At 38.5% G+C, this 17675-nt stretch overlaps 1 protein-coding gene across 1 annotated transcript in view; it reads right to left on the bottom strand.

Annotated features, from left to right (window-relative positions):
* Positions 1–226: 226 nt before the first annotated feature.
* GLCE (glucuronic acid epimerase) overlaps positions 227–17675 on the bottom strand; it is a 123388-nt gene continuing 105939 nt past the window's right edge. The window contains exons 2-4 of the mRNA XM_082838440.1: positions 14336–14931; positions 10277–10522; positions 227–4225 (exon numbers count right to left, since the gene is read on the bottom strand). Coding sequence (XP_082694566.1) covers positions 3201–4225; positions 10277–10522; positions 14336–14918 — 1854 coding nt within the window. The 5' untranslated portion in view covers positions 14919–14931 and the 3' untranslated portion in view covers positions 227–3200. The remainder of the gene's footprint in view (positions 4226–10276; positions 10523–14335; positions 14932–17675) is intronic.

Here is a 17675-nt window from a genome sequence, read left to right as displayed (position 1 = left end):
TTTTGTGGACATTGTGTTCCCCCTATAGACTAAACCTCCTTAGGATGAAGGCCTATATGATATTCCCCACTTTGTCTTAAAGGGCCTGACACACCTTTAATGAACATTTGTTGCCTGACTAGTTGTCACCAGCTGAACAGAAAATGGTCAGAAATATGCTTGCTGGGCTCAAGTAATCTTAGAATAATCAGAGAAGAAAGAGAAACATCCAGGTATGTTCCTTTTAAGATAAAAACTTTATTTTACAATTATATAAAGCTGCTTTACATTAAGCACAAACAATCCATTTACTTTGTATAGAAACAAAATACCTTTTCATCTGCAAAAAATCAAGTTTTGCTGTATATAAAACTAACATGTGCACATTGTGCTTAAACTGCAAAGTCTGTACAGCTTTACAAAGGACTACCCTTCAGAAGGGCATCCAGTAAACACTTTATTGCATATTTAACACATGGTCTATAACCCACATGTACAATGGAGGAGAAACAAGAAAAACAATTAAAAGGAGGATGAAAATAGCAGCTTTCAGTGAAAGTTCGCACACCGACAAAGAAAAAGGTCTGCCACATCTGTAGAGTTGTGCTTGTGTGTCATTTTTGTATTTCCTCACATACACTGGATGGTTTTTGGATGAAGCCTTTATGTACAATAACTCTGAAAGGGTCAAACCTGACCTTCATCTGCAAACTTTTGGCTGGTTTTATAGCTGAAGTGGCAATAGGTTTAATTTAATATCAAAGCTAACTCAAGGTAAGTGTAAACAACTAATATCCACATTCTTGGAGCGAAGAAAAATTTAAAGAAATAAAACAAAACTTTAAAACACCTTCCCCATTCTCGCAAAGCTCAGACTAAATAAACATTTTGCATGATTTAAAAGCCTAGAAAACTCCACAGGTGCTTAGGAAGAAAAATGTGATGGATGGTCTTGGGCAGTGTTTCTCCACATATATCCCCCGGTTCACTTGCATCAGAATTACCTGAACACTTTTTAAAAATTCAGATTATCATGCTTCACAGGCAGATTTACTGAATATCTGGAATCTGTATTTCAGTAAGCTCCCAGGTGATTCTGAGGCATTAGTTTGAGATGCACCGGTTTGTACGGACAGTGCTGCTACAGGGTCAACTCACCCTCTTCGAAAATTCTGGGATCACAGGAAATATCGAGTTGCTGTTGCAACATGGAAGGCAGTGTGAAACCAACAGCAATGAAATAGCAATGCCATTTCTAGATCAAAATGTCTTTCTTTTTTCAGTGGAAAAAGACAGCCACATTGTTAAGGCACTGATATTTGTCACAGAAGCAGTACCATACTGTTTTCATTGATTCCCTCAATCTGAAGTACCAGTATGCAAACACAAGGCAGAAGTCTGGACTGCTCTAAATAATAACACATACGATGGAGTAAAAACGATTTCCAGATTGGAGAAGGTTTATTTTTGAGCCCTGAAATAAAAAAAAAGAAGGAGTCCAGATATTCTTGTTGAGACATCGAATGTATAAGAACTACAAAGGTCAACATCTAGGGGGAAACCTAATGACCCACAACTGTTTTGTTGTGGGCAAAATCGACTTGTGGTCACATAAATTGGGAGTTTAAACTTACTTTTCCATGGCCAGTTTAATATTGTCTTCAGTTGTAGATCTTCGTTCCTGCCCCCCTTGCCACTGAAACATATATTTTGTACATAGGTACGTATGTATTGTCTGGTTTCTAAGTGGTGTTGGTAGGCTGAGTTCAATCAAGATGTAGTGTGCAGGCAGGTGCCCACCTGGCTCTTGATGTGCATTTCATACAGGTCACACACACACTGCACGGTGTGTGTCAGACTCAGTCCCCTGAAAATATGGGGTCTCATATTTCCATTCTGTATAACTTATTGTATTGATTTAGTGTATTGTCATACACTAGAACAAAGACAGCAAAATCAGCCTCCCTCAGTTCTGACCTACTGCCTGAAGTCTTATAGCAGACACTACCCAGGGTATGAGGGCTATGATACCTATTTATGTGAGGTATAAAACCAAAATAAAGGTCTGATTACACACATACAGCTAATGCAGTAGCATCACTTTTACCCAATAGCTGAAATAATTTAAAGTTAAAATTGCAAAGGAAAAACACTGATGCACAAAAGGCAATAGTTTGGAAAGTTGTCGACCAAGGATGATCTAAGTAGAAAAAAAAAAAACTGCTATAAACCTTATAATATCTGACCTAGTAATTTTCTTTAAAGGGGAAAAAAAATCTTAAAAAGACAGTGGTAGCGGACTTATCAAAATTACTACCTCCTCCCCAAATTTAGGTTTATAATAAAAATTCCCAAATGCCCCCCCCCGCCAACATAGAAAAAACTCTCTAGCATAGTCTGAAATGAAATACAAAATTCTAGATAGTGACAAAAAGAAACCACCACAATGGGGGTAAAGGAGGGATAGAATGATTATCAAACCTTTACTGATTGTAGATCAAGTTTCATAAAACAGATAACATTTCTGTAATTTCTTGTGCAGTCAACAAGTTTCATCTTAGTTGTGCTTACATTATATAACTGTGAAGCCTGAACACTGGTTGTGTTTTTAATTTACACGTTTCAAGAAAACCATAAATTCAAAATATTCTCTATATATAACAAATTGAACAAATGCAACAAATGCTCATTCACTCCCAAGAAATTAATATATAGAAAAGAAACACCATTTTTAAAGTTGCACACAGTCCACTATTCAGGCTACAAGTACATATTTACTGTATTACAGCACATTATTTTTTTAAAGTCTGCTTTCAACATAAACATAAATAACCACATTTTAAAAGAGCCCCATACTAAGTTTGCAGGCAAGTGCTGGACAGTTGGCCAGTAAGAGCTACTTACCATTGTCTTTCCCAAACCGAGAGGACTGGACTATCTGTGGAACTATCTGTATAGGGTGATAAGCAAGGCCAAGTTAAACATTTTCATTCACCCATTGACTAAACACTTTTCTGCTCTAAATGCCACCTACATTTCTAAACACCCAACTCATGGTATGCAATTATCTCAGAAGACTGGTTTTAAGGATCATTTATCACTTTGATGTAATCCACAAAAACCTAGTATACAACCTTTTAAAATGTGCCTATGCTCTGCCGACAGAGAGCCCGTAGTTTTTGTGTACAGCAGAGGCTGAAATATGATTTTGGTTCTGAGCTCTAGTTGTGCTTTGCCCTGCTGCCTTTAAGGTAGCTTTTCCACCTCTTGACAAATTCTTTGAAGATTGGGGACTCATCAATGGTGCTGAGTAGCTGCAGTTGATTGATGTGGGTGGTGTGATAGTCCCAGCGGGCCAGGTTGGGGGCAATGCCAAGCATGAAGTGCCGGAGGTCATAGATGGTTCCTGAGCCAGTGTCGTACAAGGGGAGCATGGCTTTAAGGGATTCCATGCCACGCTCATACAAGGACCTCGCTTCTTTCCCGAGTTTTTCCCCTGCAGTTTCTTTTAAGTCATACAGCCCAATTAAAGAATACATAAAGCCATTTAAAACAAAAGAGCTAGGTGTGGTTGGATATTCTTCATACCAGTCATGTTTATTCATAAACACAGCTTTAACTCCATGCTGCTCTGATAGAAATTTGTAAGGGGCTGTTGCCCTTAAAGCTGAATTGAGGAATATACGGTCTTTTGTTAAGAGATAGGCCCTGACTAATGTAGAAATGGCTTGCCCTTGGGCCATGGCAGAGTACCACCCTGGCTCTAAAGACTTGAACCCTTCCCCTAACTTACGGGTCACCATAATTGGCCAGCCACCTTTCTCATCCTGGTTCCTCACCAACCAATCACTGGCAGCAAAGAATGCGGCCATGTGGGCTGTGGTAGAGATGGTAATGTTGTCGAGGAAGCCTTTCCCTTTTGCAATCAGCCTAACTACTTTCTTGGGCATTATTTTGGTTGGCTTGACAGCTTTTGTGTTGGAAAGACCCACTCCTTTCCGGAGGTCAGTGACCAGGTCCCTGGTAACCGTGCTCCATGAAGTTCTGGGCCCAATGCCATAGTATATGTCTCTTTCTTTAAAAGCAATTAGCTGGGTATTTGAGACATAATGTACAGTGAAGAGCTGATTCTTTTCTGTGGTCTCCAGAACCACAGACACACTTCCGTTTGTTAAGAACTTGAGGTCAAATGAAATAATAAAATCTTTTGTGTTCCCCAGTTGCAAGGATACACCATCACTGGTTTCTGTAGGGGGAAAATATACCAAAAAAGACTGGTTAGAATAGAAGCTCTTTGTATTTAAAAGTTACTTGTCATTCATCCTTGACAATCACTGACCATACAAAATTAATCCTTCAATATTTTATATGTCAGATTTTAAAAAATATTTTAATTTTTACTAAGTTAACCATAAACAGATGACAATTGTTGAGTCCGTGATGGCTTGTGAGCACCAGGGCAAAGCTCTTACCTTCTGGCCTGTCTAGTTTACATTAGAGGGGTTAATGGCCTTAGCAGATAGCTAAGGTACTGTGGTCAAACTGCCTTTTCTAGATCAAATACTGGCTGACCAATAATCAATGACTGTCTAGTATACCCATTCTACAAAAAGAAAAACTATAACCAAAAGCTGGCTCAGCACATAATATTACAAGAAAGAGCCTAGAAGAGAAGAATGGTTAGACGTGAATTAAAAAAACAAATTTTTTTTTTTTTTTTGGCTGTGCCGCGCAGCTTGTGCGATCTTAGCTCACCAACCAGGAATAGAATCTGGGCCACCCGCTGTGGAAGCATGGAGTCCTAACCACTGGACCACCAGGGAATTCCCTAAAAAATTTTTATTTACTTACTATTTAGTGAGTATTTACTATGTTCTAAGTGCTTTACACATATTAACTCATTTAGTCAGTATAACACTTAAGAGTAGTGCTATTATTACTCTTACTTTATGAATGATGAACACAGACACAGAAGTTAAGTAACTTGCCTAAGGTACAAAGAGTTGAACACAGGTTGTCTAGTCTGGCTGTAGAATACATGCTCTGAATCACCAATCGATGTTGAAAATGATAGGTTTGTTTTCAGATATTCATTGGAATTGTGAATAAATTCTGGAAATTAAGCAATTGGCTCATGTAGTCAACAAAAAGTGAGGAATACGGGGGAGGCTCTGGAGTTAAAACAAACAAACTTTGTGTGGATTCTCACTTCACCACTTACTAGCTTTGAGATGGTCAACAAGGTACACCTATTTGAGGGCTTCCCTGGTGGTGCAGTGGTTGAGAGTCCGCCTGCCGATGCAGGGGACACGGGTTCGTGCCCCGGTCCGGGAAGATCCCACATGCTGCGGAGCGGCTGGGCCCGTGAGCCATGGCCGCTGAGCCTGCGCGTCCGGAGCCTGTGTTCCGCAACGGGAGAGGCCCGCATACCGCAAAAAAAAACCCCCCCAAAAAAAAAAAAAAGATACACCTATTTGAGCCTCAGTTTCTTCACGTGTTAAGTAGAAATAATATTACTTTGTAAGGTAACTGTGAGGATTAAAAAAAGGATAGTGGCTTGGAACATAGTATAAAATGATGATAATGATGATTTTGAAGCCAATGGTTTCAGAGGCTGATAAAATAGCAGAGCTGTTTTATTTGGCAAATCGTCAAATAGGAAATTTCTCTTGCGTGTCTACAGTACGATGATGCCTGACTCTCAGAAAGTTGACTTCTACCAAGAAAAGAAACTGAGCATATTAAAACCAAACAGTAGCAGCAGCAGGAAGAAGAGGAAGAGGAAGAAGAAGAAAAAGAGGAAGAAAAACAACAAAAATATATGTAGTACAAATTTTATAACATTAAAGGTAAATGTGAATATCTTGGTCTATACAGAGCTTAAATCTTTTAAAAATTTAATTAATTAAGTAATTAACTTTGGCTGTGTTGGCCTTTGTTGCTGTGGGCTTTCTCTAGTTGCGGTGAGCGGGGGCTACTCTTCGTTGCGGTGCGTGGGCTTTTTTTTTTCACTGCAGTGGCTTCTCTTGTTGTGGAGCACGGACTCTAGGCGCGTGGGCTTCAGTAATTGCGGCACGTGGGCTCAGTAGTTGTGGCGCATGGGCTTAGTTGCTCAGTGGTATGTGGGATCTTCCCGGAACAGGGCTCGAACCTGTGTCCCCTGCATTGGCAGGCGGTTTCTTAACCACTGCGCCACCAGGGATGTCCCCAGGGCTTAAATCTTAAAAACACATTCACATGTATTATCTCATTTGATCCTTACAATAATCTTCTGACGTTGGTAGAGCAGGAATTACTGCTTCCATTTTACAGATGAAGATATGGAGGCTTTGCAAGGGTAAAAAGTTTGCCCAAAGCCAAATGCTAACTAGTGGTAGAGCAGGGACTAGAAACCAGGGTTCCTGGGTCTAAGCTCAAAGACTGTGAAAAAGAAATGATATTGGAAATACCATCCTCATGAGAATAACCAGTGGAAGAATTATTTCTCTTAAACATAGCTATAGAATCAGATCTACTTTAAGGCATCCTTGAGGAAATCTTGGGTGTTCCTTATTGGAGCAATGATTGGGAATGTGAACTGATGATAGTGTATACAGTGTGATTAGCTTGGACAGTATTATCACCATGTTGAGCTGATCATTTAACTCTTCCAACACTGGACTCTACCAGTGTGGATATAATTGACCCAAGGCTCTTAATTACTTCATTTGATGGAATAAACAATTATGGAAGTTGTACTGAGAATGAGAACATCTTGCTAGATGTACGATGCTTTGACTTTTTAAAAAGTGATGTCAGAAGTATATTTCTAACACAGTAAAAATCCATTTTATCTGGGGAAATGTCAACATGCAACCTCTCTCTTAGCTGGCATTTTCCTGTATCGATAGTAAATGGAATCTGATGCTCAGTACAACATACTTGATGTTTCAGGATGTTTCGCAGGATTCTGAATTGACTTATGAATTACTCAAGATTAAATTAAATTATACTCAGCAGAGGCTATCTTGAGTGCTACTTATTTTTTTATTCTTATGGTAATGCCTTATTAATCAGACAACACTGTTAACTATGGCATCCATTCTCACCACCATCTTCAGAAGTCCAAATGGGAGAAAGTTGAAGAATTATATTTTCTTCTCAGAATTCCATTCTAATTTTCACTTTATGTATACAAATCTAATGAAATGATATAGTTCGATCAATCACCTTATGTTTCAATATAACAGATTATGTAGTTCAAAGAACTCAGTAATGAATGATGTCATTTAACACCACCAGAGGGGGTTATTGAGCCACAGAGGAGAAGTGACAAAGAAGTCACAATCCCCAGTTTAAATCAATCCACAATCATATGAGACAAGTCTTTTAATTCCTATCTTACAGATGTACAGAGAGGTTAAATATCCTGTCTACGTCACTCAGAAGGGTCTGAATGGTAGCAACTGGGACATGACTGTGGGTATGGCAACCACTTTGGAAATATACCAGGCAAGATTTTGAGCTCTACTGGAGAGTCCTAAGCTATCTGGAGACCTGTGCTTTAAATCTACTAATAGACAGGGGTAAGACAGGAATAAAGACACAGACCTACTAGAGAAGGGACTTGAGGATATAGGGAGGGGGAAGAGTAAGCCGTGACAAAGTGAGAGAGTGGCATGGACATATATACACTACCAAACGTAAGGTAGATAACTAGTGGGAAGCAGCCGCATAGCACAGGGAGATCAGCTCGGTGCTTTGTGACCACCTAGAGGGGTGGGATAGGGAGGGTGGGAGGGAGGGAGACGCAAGAGGGAAGAGATATGGGAACATATGTATATGTATAACTGATTCACTTTGTTATAAAGCAGAAACAAACACATCATTGTAAAGCAATTATACTCCAATAAAGCTTTAAAAAAAAAAATCTACTAATAGAAAGTTTCGAGCTTCCTGTCGCTTGAAATCCATGACTCCTTTCCCTGACCGGTTATTCCCAGGAGTCACTATAAGTGTCTATTTTTGGTATATGTGGTACATATAAATGTACTTTAGGCAACAAAGGGTGATAAACATTTAAGAATAGTCTTTAAATCAATGTTTTCACACATAACATGAACTGTTATTAATCAACAGGTTTACTATGTGGAGTGAGAAGAGGCCTTAATCAGAACCTCAAGGAACAGAGAGACAAGGGTCAGGCAGAAGAGAAGTTCATAAGAAGCCTCAGAAGGAATGGCTACACAGAGAGGAGAAAGTGAGGTCATGGAAATGAAGTGAAGAGAGTGCTTGGGAAAGGGAAAGCTAATTTAATAAAGCAGGACAGGTATAAAGTTTTAATTCATTCAATTTTAAAATTAGGTAGAAGGAAAAAAACATTCTTCAACAAACAAAACAATAAAAAATACGCTGCAGACCCATGTTATGGTTTTTCCCTCTAGATAATCTTATTTCCTTTCAGGGAAAAAAAATTCAAGGCCAAAAAGGAAAAAGACCAACAGCATGTAGCCTCTGGTCTTCCAGAGCCTTACTTCACTTAGGCCTACGCTTTTATGCACAAGTTCCAATTTCTTCTCATCAGTGATTCTCTGAATTTATCTCCCAAGAAGACTACATCATCTAAAAAGCCTCATTTCCCATTCCTACGTTTCAATAAACGTCTCACCTTTTTGATTTCCTTCTTCTACTCTGAGCAACAACTCCAACTAACTCTCCCTCATATACTTGTATCAAACGCAACTCCAGACACATCCAAGATATCAAAACAAGCACCACATTCTGAGGTAGCACACTCCTACCAACAGAGAGTTCCAATTGTGAGTAGCTAGTGTGCCACTGGCAGAATATCTGTCACAGACAGTTCTCTCCTCCATATGCTTAAACCCACCTTGGGAAGTAGTTTCATCTCTGGTTGCTGGCTGCAGAATGAAGGGCTAAAGTGAAGGCCCTTCACTTAGTATGAGGAGACCTATTGTTTGTATTAACCAGGGTACCCAAAAGTGCACAATGAAATCTATTGCTCTGAATAGGGCAGAGTTCAAGAGATGGTTCTAGAAAACCTCCCAGCACTTGAGGAGACAGAGATGAGGGCTGCTGTTTTCCACCCTAATCCAGACTACATTATGTAAAAATAAGCCCTCTAGATGCAACCAAAATCAAATGTCCTTTTTAATCTAATAATTTCCTGCTATAAATCATAAGCTAAATATTCTTAAACATCTCCATGTACTTTCTCACCCAGCCAAGCCTGTTGCTTTACAATAAGCAAAGATGCTCTATGTACTGAAATATCACAGAATGCCATAGGATAAAAGAAGTTTTACTCACAGAATAAAAAGTAAAGGTCACCACCCATTATTTGCATTGCATTAAGCACTCATAAATCCATTACTTAAGGCCATCTAGAATGAGTAGATTTGTACTGCTGTTTTCAAGGTCTGTGAATTACACAGTCATCAGTAAAAGACAAGGACAGAATACAGAAAAGGTCTTATAACCTTTTCTCTCTTTTTATTTACCAACTGGCAAGGTTGGTGGGAGGGAGGATGAGTTCTGTTCTTGACAACGTTCCCCCCCCCACAGAAAATTAAGCCTGAGGTGCTAACTAAAATTATTCCATTGTCTTTTTAAGTAATGAACTCATTAATTCTCATGGATATTGATTAGTGGAGAGAAATACATTACATCCCAATTAATGGGACCCTCTTAGAAAAAGGGGAAATGTTGCATAAAGTTAATTTGATTTTATAAAAGATTTTATTAACGAAATGGCTTTATATGAAGTTTGAAACAATCTATCTAGTACATTAACAAAAGTCAATATAGAAAGCAGGCCTGGTTGGTAATGCTATATGACTTTGAAAAAATAAAAAGCTACTGGTAAAAAATAGGCAAAGGAAAGGATGGCTCTCGCTACAAAGAAAAATTTCTGCCTTAATGCAAAATAGTTAAAAAATTAAAGGATGAGTACTGTGCTGAAACATTAAAATAAACTGAGAAACTTTATTCCTGTGGGATCTGGTTCCCTGGAAGGAGAAAGACATCATGCAGTAACCTGGTTCTTGTGGCTTGGCTGTTCATGCAGTAAATATTCCTTACACAACCATAAATATTTTAGCTGATCCTTTAGATTTCACTTGGGTGACACTATTTGTTTCTTCATATATGTGATATCAAGCACCTGCTGATGTGTTTTTTAAAAACCATAAAAACAATTTTAAGGGAGTATCAGGTGCTATAAATCAACATAAAATTAGCAAACACATATAAAAACACATCACTTAAAAAAAACAAAACAAAACAAAACATCACTTACCCGGAGCAGTGAACTGTTTAACATTGGTGAATCTAGACTTATCAGCCACACTAGCCATGAAGCAGCCCTTTGGCACGGTCCAGTCATTGGGCTTGCTATTTTTGTCCCTGTCTTCTGCTGTTTCATATACCTCTATGTGAGGGGGTTTCTCAGTTAGATTCTTGCTGTAATGACTTAACCCATACTGTGCAATCTGGATTGGGTAGAAATAGCCTTGAGGTCCCCATTGTGTAGATAGAGGTACACCTATAAAACAGAGAAACAAAATAAATATCTCCAGACATTCATAATCCTATTCTGAATACCACTCTTCACTGTTTTACTTCTGGGGGAGTTATAGGGTTATCAGCAACTTTTAAGTTTCCTTATTACACTGTTTTCATAATTACTAAAAACAAGTACCAAATTAACCAGAAATGAAAAACAGAACTAAATGCTCATTCACTCTCATTCATTATTTGTTGACAGATAGCAATGCAATGTTGTGGATCATCTTTTTAAGGACTAATTTTTAATGTGTGCTACTTTTGCTCATAGCTACAGATGTCATATTTCATAATTCTGTTTCATACATTCAAGTTTTACACAATTTAAATACATATAGTTAATGTTACCAGATTTATTCTAGAATATTAAACCTGAAATTTTCTTAACATCTGTACTTAACAGTCAAGTTAATTACATACTAATCTTTCCCTCCGGTGTCAAGATGTGGTCTAGTAACTTTATCATCTGATGGTTAAAAGTATTTGCTTAAGAAGCCAGCTATGGGGGGCTTCCCTGGTGGCGTAGTGGTTGAGAGTCTGCCTGCCAATGCAGGGGACATGGGTTCGAGCCCTGGTCTGGGAGGATCCCACATGCCGCGGAGCAACTGGGCCCGTGAGCCACAACTACTGAGCCTGCGCGTCTGGAGCCTGTGCTCCGCAACAAGAGAGGCCGCGATAGTGAGAGGCCCGCGCACCGCAATAAAGAGTGGCCGCCGCTCGCTGCAACTGGAGAAAGCCCTCACACAGAAACAAAGACCCAACATAGCCATAAATAAATAAATAAATAAATAAATTTATAAAAAAAAGTAAAATAAAATAAAAAGAAGTCAGCTATGACTAGGCAACTTAAAGTATAAACACAGTTTGCAATTCTTTTTCATATCCTTCAGATCAAAATGTAATTCTTGAGAACAAGGAGTGCTTTTTTTAAAGAATGAATTAAAGTTGTATATTTAAACCACAGATTCTTGATAAATTCATTAGTGGATTACCTCTTGTAAAGTTCTAAGCAAAACTTTTAAATGTTTGGCATTAGTATTTATTTTAGTAATTTTCTACATGGGAAATACAATAATACCACACTGTACAGAATACTGTATTATTGCATCATGGTGTATGTGTTGAGAGATAAACTGTTTGTAGTCCTAAAATAAATTAACAAGCAACAGATGGGCATGGCAGAAACTGGGAACCTATAAAACTATATGTGTTTTGATGTAGTTTCAAAATAGTTTAAGGAATTACAGACCATACAGGCTAAGAAACCTAGGCTACAGATAAGCTTTTTAACTTCAATATTCTTTCTCCAAGGGTAGATTTTTTTTTTCAAATTCAAACAATTATTTTCACTTAATAAAAGCAAGGTTTATACGATCTCATTTGATGGGTAATAACTACAATAATGTGCAATTGGCCTAAGAAGTGATAGACTGATCAATGGAACCAAATAGTAGGCCAGAAACATACTCTAGTAAAGATTTAGAAACATATTCTAGTTTCAAAATATTTTACTATAACGATAAAGATTGATCAGCAGGGAAAAGAGGAGATTATTCAATAAACGTTAAGAGAAAAAAAATCTAAAATTAGGCCCTGACCTTGTACCATTTGTCAAAATATAAATCAGTCTAGCTTGACTAAAAAGTTAAATGTAAAAAAAACCCCATAAAACTATTAGAGAAAATACAGATGAACAGCTGATCGTGGCATGGCAAATGATTTTCTAAGCATAAAAGGAAGAATTAAAAAAAAAAACCCTAAGTTTAGTAAATAGAACTAAAAATTTCTAAAACTAACAAAGCATAAATAAAATGCAAAGACAGCCAAATTAAAGAAAATATCTTTAACAAATGCAACAAGGTGCTACCACCCTTGCTATATATATAAAAGATCTCACAAATATATTTTTCTAAAAAACAACATTAATCACATTGAAAAAGGGGGAAAGAACATCAAGCCCATTCTATAATGGTTAAAAGCATATGAAAAACATATCTGACCTCACTAATTGCTACAGAAAGCAAATTATGAGATCCCTTTGTAAACAACAGATTAAAAAATGAACTTTCATGATGGCAGGAATTGGGTGACAGGGGCACCCTTATACTCTGCTATTGGAAGCATGAATAAGGTCAACCGTCTTGGAAAGTAGTTTGGTAAAATAGATTAACTGATACTATTTGACATGGTAATTTATTTCCTAGGGAACTACTCTGAGAATACAATTAAAACAGCAAATGATTAACTATGAATATCTATACCATTATGTATAATGGCAAAAAAGTGGAAATGACCTAAATGTCCAACTAAAGAGAAAGGTTCCATACATTATTATGGCATGTCCTTATTACGAATATTAGTGATTAAAATATTCAATAACAAGAGGAAATAATCATAACATGTTGAACGAAAAAAGAATACAAAATTGACTATACAGCATGATTCTAATTTGTTTAAAAATGTATATCTACAAAAACAACAAAAAGATTGGAAAAGACATCAAAACATTAACAGTGGTTATGGTTGCTTTTTACTTTTTCTTTAGCATCTAAGCACCTATTAAGCTTATACACTTTTAAAAATTACTGGAAAAAGAAAAAAGGTTTGGCGATGGATATCTTTCAAGCCTCTAAAAAACTACTACCCTCCTGAACACTGCACAATAAATATCATTATAAGTATGTTAAAACATATACCTAGGTATAAAGACCTTCTGAGAATATATAAAAATGGTAGTAATTATCTTGAATGGTAAGAATATAAGTGAATTTACCCCCTTCCTTCTTCTAAACATTCAGTAAAGATATTACAAAAATTAAAATATTAAGATATTAAAATCACTTTCTATTTTTTATTATTTTTTTATTTTTTGCGGTACGTGGGCCTCTCATTGCTGTGGCCTCTCCCGTTGCGGAGCACAGGCTCCGGATGCGCAGGCTCAGTGGCCATGGCTCACGGGCCCAGCTGCTCCGCGGCATGTGGGACCTTCCTGGACCGGGGTATGAACCCGTGTCCCCTGCGTCGGCAGGCGGACTCTCAACCACTGCGCCACCAGGGAAGCCCTAAAATCACTTTCTATAACAAAATGAGAAAAATGAAATAAAACCCAAACTAAGCAATCTTAAAACACACTAAGTTCTTTCCTCTGATTAAATGATATACTTTAAAGTCAAATTCAATATGGCTTTCTGATCAATCCTAGGTTTGAAATACAAATTCCAAAATGTATTAATTATACCCATAAGGAACCCCTAGGTTTTAAAGCCAATGAAAGACATTATGTAATAGACTATAGGAGTTCATGAAGTTCAGAGAAAATGATATTATGTATTATCTTGTTCTGAGAACTGTAAACCTCCATCCAGGGATGGTACCTGGCTAATCTGGTAATAAGACTTGGTACATTGATGGGTCCACTGGATGGTCTGTCTCCCTTTCCCATCTCCTCTCATAGGATATGATAATAGCCTATTATGATAGGTTATTAGGATAATAACTGTATATTTTAATGCAAAATTTCTGGAGATGCTGTGCCTTGACTTTACTGATGATAATTTTAGTTTCTGGGGTAGGTTAATGGCATAATCCTATTCAATCAGGTATGATCTTATTGTAGCCCTTAAATCACACCATCTAGAAAGTTCAGGTTTAACCTGTTCCTCCCTGCTAAGTCAGAGTGATGAAAGGTCTCTTGATAGTAAGCTATGCAAGTACTTGCCATATAATTAACACAGTCTCTTATTCCTCAGCACAATCAGGACAGAAAAATGCAGTGGAGTAGATGGATACCAACCTTCAACCCCACTTATGCACTTGACTCTGTCTCGGACTTCCACATTGTAGCCTTCAAAGGACATAAATACACCATCAGGGTGATAAGGGGCTCTCTGTGCATAGACTTTGGAATAGCTATGAGAGAATTCAAACCGATCATAGCCATCGTACTGAACCACCTTTCCGTAAACGTCAAAATATTTCTCTACCCAGGTAAATGGAAGAAAGACTTCATTCCCCTCTCGTCTCCCTTTAATTGTGTGTTCATCATTTATGAGACAGTCAATTTCTTCATATTTGAGCCCTAACACCTTGCTTCCCCCATTGCTATTGAAGCCTCCAACAACAGGGGGCGCTTTCTGCTGTTCCTGAGGGAATGCCTCCTCAGAGTGCTTGGCCATGTGGTTCACATAGTTGTTGCGCTCAGATGCTGCTGCTCTTTTTTCTAATGCATCCACTCTGAAGCCACTACTCGAGTGCCGTGGAAACTGGATCGCTTTGTCGCTGGAACACTTATTCCACAAAAGTACTGTGACCAAAGTGAAGAGTGCGCAGATGACAATCAAAGTCTTATAGTTGACCCGAGCTGCCAAGCAACGCATATTCAGACCATACCTATGGAGGCAAGAAGAAAAATTCACACAAAGATGTACTTACTGACATTTCATAGGATAAGATTTACTTTTAAGATACTGAACCACCACATTAATTTTATTAACTGCATGTAATCTGATCAGATTTAAAATTGCTAACTCAAACTTTTCAGCAGAGACAAAGAAAAGGCAAGAGCTGCTTCCCCCCTCTTAAAATGCTCAGTTAGCATGATCCTCTAAAGCAAAGATTCCCAATCTTTCTCTGTTTGTGGCTCCCTTGGATTCTTAATAATTTTTTCATGAAGCCCCTAGGTCAAAAAAAAAAAACCTGTTGGGCTTCCCTAGTGGCGCAGTGGTTGAGAGTCCGCCTGCCGATGCGGGGGACACAAGTTCGTGCCCCGGTCCAAGAAGATACCACATGCCGCGGAGCGGCTGGGCCCGTGGGCCATGGCCGCTGAGCCTGCGCGTCTGGAGCCTGTGCTCTGCAACGGGAGAGGCCGCAACAGTGACAGGCCCGCGTACCGCAAACAAATAAACAAACAAAAACCTATTACTTCCATTTGTGAAGCAGTTGGGCTCAAACAACTTAATACATATTTTTGTCCTAACGACTGAGTAGCTGTTTGAAAAAAATATAACAGGTCATGTCAAGGTAAACACTGACATCCATGTTGCCAAATCCAACAATGAATTTTTAGTGCTCACCCTATGTTGCTTCTCAGCAGCATGAAATAGTAAACGACTCTTTCCTTCCTGAAACACTTTCTTCCCAGGACTCCCGGGGCACCATGCGTTCTTGGTTCTCCTTATACCCCAGCTGGATCCTCCCCCAATCATCTCTGATCGTTCCTTCTCATCTCTCTGAACCTGAATGTTGAAATGCCTTAGGGCCCCAGTCCTCAGACCTCTTCTTTATCTCTATTCACTCCCAGGTGATCTCACCCAATCTCATGGCTTTAAATACAATTTATATGTTGACTTTTCCCAAAATTCTATTTCCAGGCCAGACCTTTCTTCAGAACTGCAGGCACATATACCTATGTGCCAATCCAAGTATCAATAACTGACATCTTTATTTGAAGGTCAAATGGGCTTCTAAAACGTAACATTCAAAATTTAATCCCTAATCTTTCCCTTCAATCTGCTCCTCTTTTACTGCTCAGACCAGAAATACTGGCTCCTTTCTTGTTCACCCCATATCCAACCAGTCAGGAAATCCTGCTGTCCCTACCTTCAAATTATACCCAGAATCTAATCACTTTTCACCAACTACACAAGTTACCAACACATCAGAGCCACTGCCATATTTCACTTGGAATACTGCAGTGATGTCTAACCTGCTCTCCCTGCTTTTACCCTTGCTCTACTATTCTACCCCAAAGTCTATTCTCAACATAGCAGTCAGAATGATGCTTTTAAATACAAGCCAGATCCTGTCTTTCCAGTCATGATGGGAGAAGAATTTGATGCTGTTGCCCCTACTGGCCATGTGGTGTACCAACCAGTTGTGATTGTATTGTAGGTAGTCCTGGAATGCCTGTTGCTGGGGTCACTGGGAAACATGGAAAATTATGGGTTAGTTACATGTGCAACATATAGAATATCTCTGCCCACTGAGAGTAAAGAGAGTAGACTTACTGCTGTTTGCTACAGTAGCTCTGTAATTTATTTTATGGTGTAAATCCAAAACTACTTATTTTATGGTTGTAATCCTTCTTCCCCCTTTTCCTCTCAATAAACCCTTCTGGCAGCAATGAGATTAAAAAAAATCAAACCGTAAAATGAAAACGTTTAATGAAGAATTACACAATGATTTTCTGTTTTTCAAGAAAGCTGATGGTGTTTTTCAATTAAAAGCTCATTTCTTTTAATTCCAAGAGGAGGTAAACCCTGAGTCCTTGCATGTCTGAAAGCAACTTTATTCTGCTCTCACCTTTGATGAATAGTTTGGCAGGATATAGAATCCTTGGGCTGCATATTATTTTCTTTCTAAATGCTGTAGGCAATGTTTTACTTTCTTAAAGCATTACGGGCTACTGATGAGAGGTTTGACTTCAGTCTGATACTTGCCATTTTGTACATGACTTCCCTCTGAGTCTTGTGTTTACCCTAGGAATTCTGCAGTTTTGTGAGAATGTGTTAACAGTATGATATTTGATTCATTATTTCAGCACTTGGTGTGCCCTTTCAACCTGAAACCTTGTGTTCTCTTATTCTTGTTTAATGGATGTAGTATCTTCTTGCAGCTCTGAGTATGTTAGGGTTCTGTTTTTGTAAAGTTCTCTCTGATTATCTCTGTTTTCTTTGGTGGTCATTTTTCTGGTTATTTTAGTCTCTTTCATGGTGTTAGCTTTCCTCATACGCCTGTGATCTTTGTTTACTCATTCATCTTTAGGCTTGAATGACTCATTAGCTAACACAGATTTCCTCTGTTATTGTGAAGATGGTCTGCTTTTGGGCTAGATTGTTCTCCTGAGAGGGGCTCTGTGTGGGTTGGGTACAGGCGGAGTGACAGTGCTCCTTTAGGGTGTGTGGGTGGGTAGCCAGCAGGCCCTCTAAATACCAGAATGAAGATGACTTTTTCTTTTGTCCTGGGGACATAACTCGTACTCTAGAAGCCTTAGCTTTTCCCAATTTCTCTAAAGAAAATCTGGCTGGTGTTTTGGCTGGGGTTCACGCCAGCTATATAGTTCAAGTGCAGGGGTGAGAGAGATAAAGGGAAGGAAGGAGAGGGTACAGCTGTGCCTTCTAGTACTGGAACAGAGA

The sequence above is a fragment of the Leucopleurus acutus genome, assembly GCF_964270905.1.
Source record: "Leucopleurus acutus genome assembly, chromosome: 1".
Lineage (NCBI taxonomy): Eukaryota > Metazoa > Chordata > Mammalia > Artiodactyla > Delphinidae > Leucopleurus > Leucopleurus acutus.
This window is presented reverse-complemented; position numbering and strand designations above follow the sequence as displayed.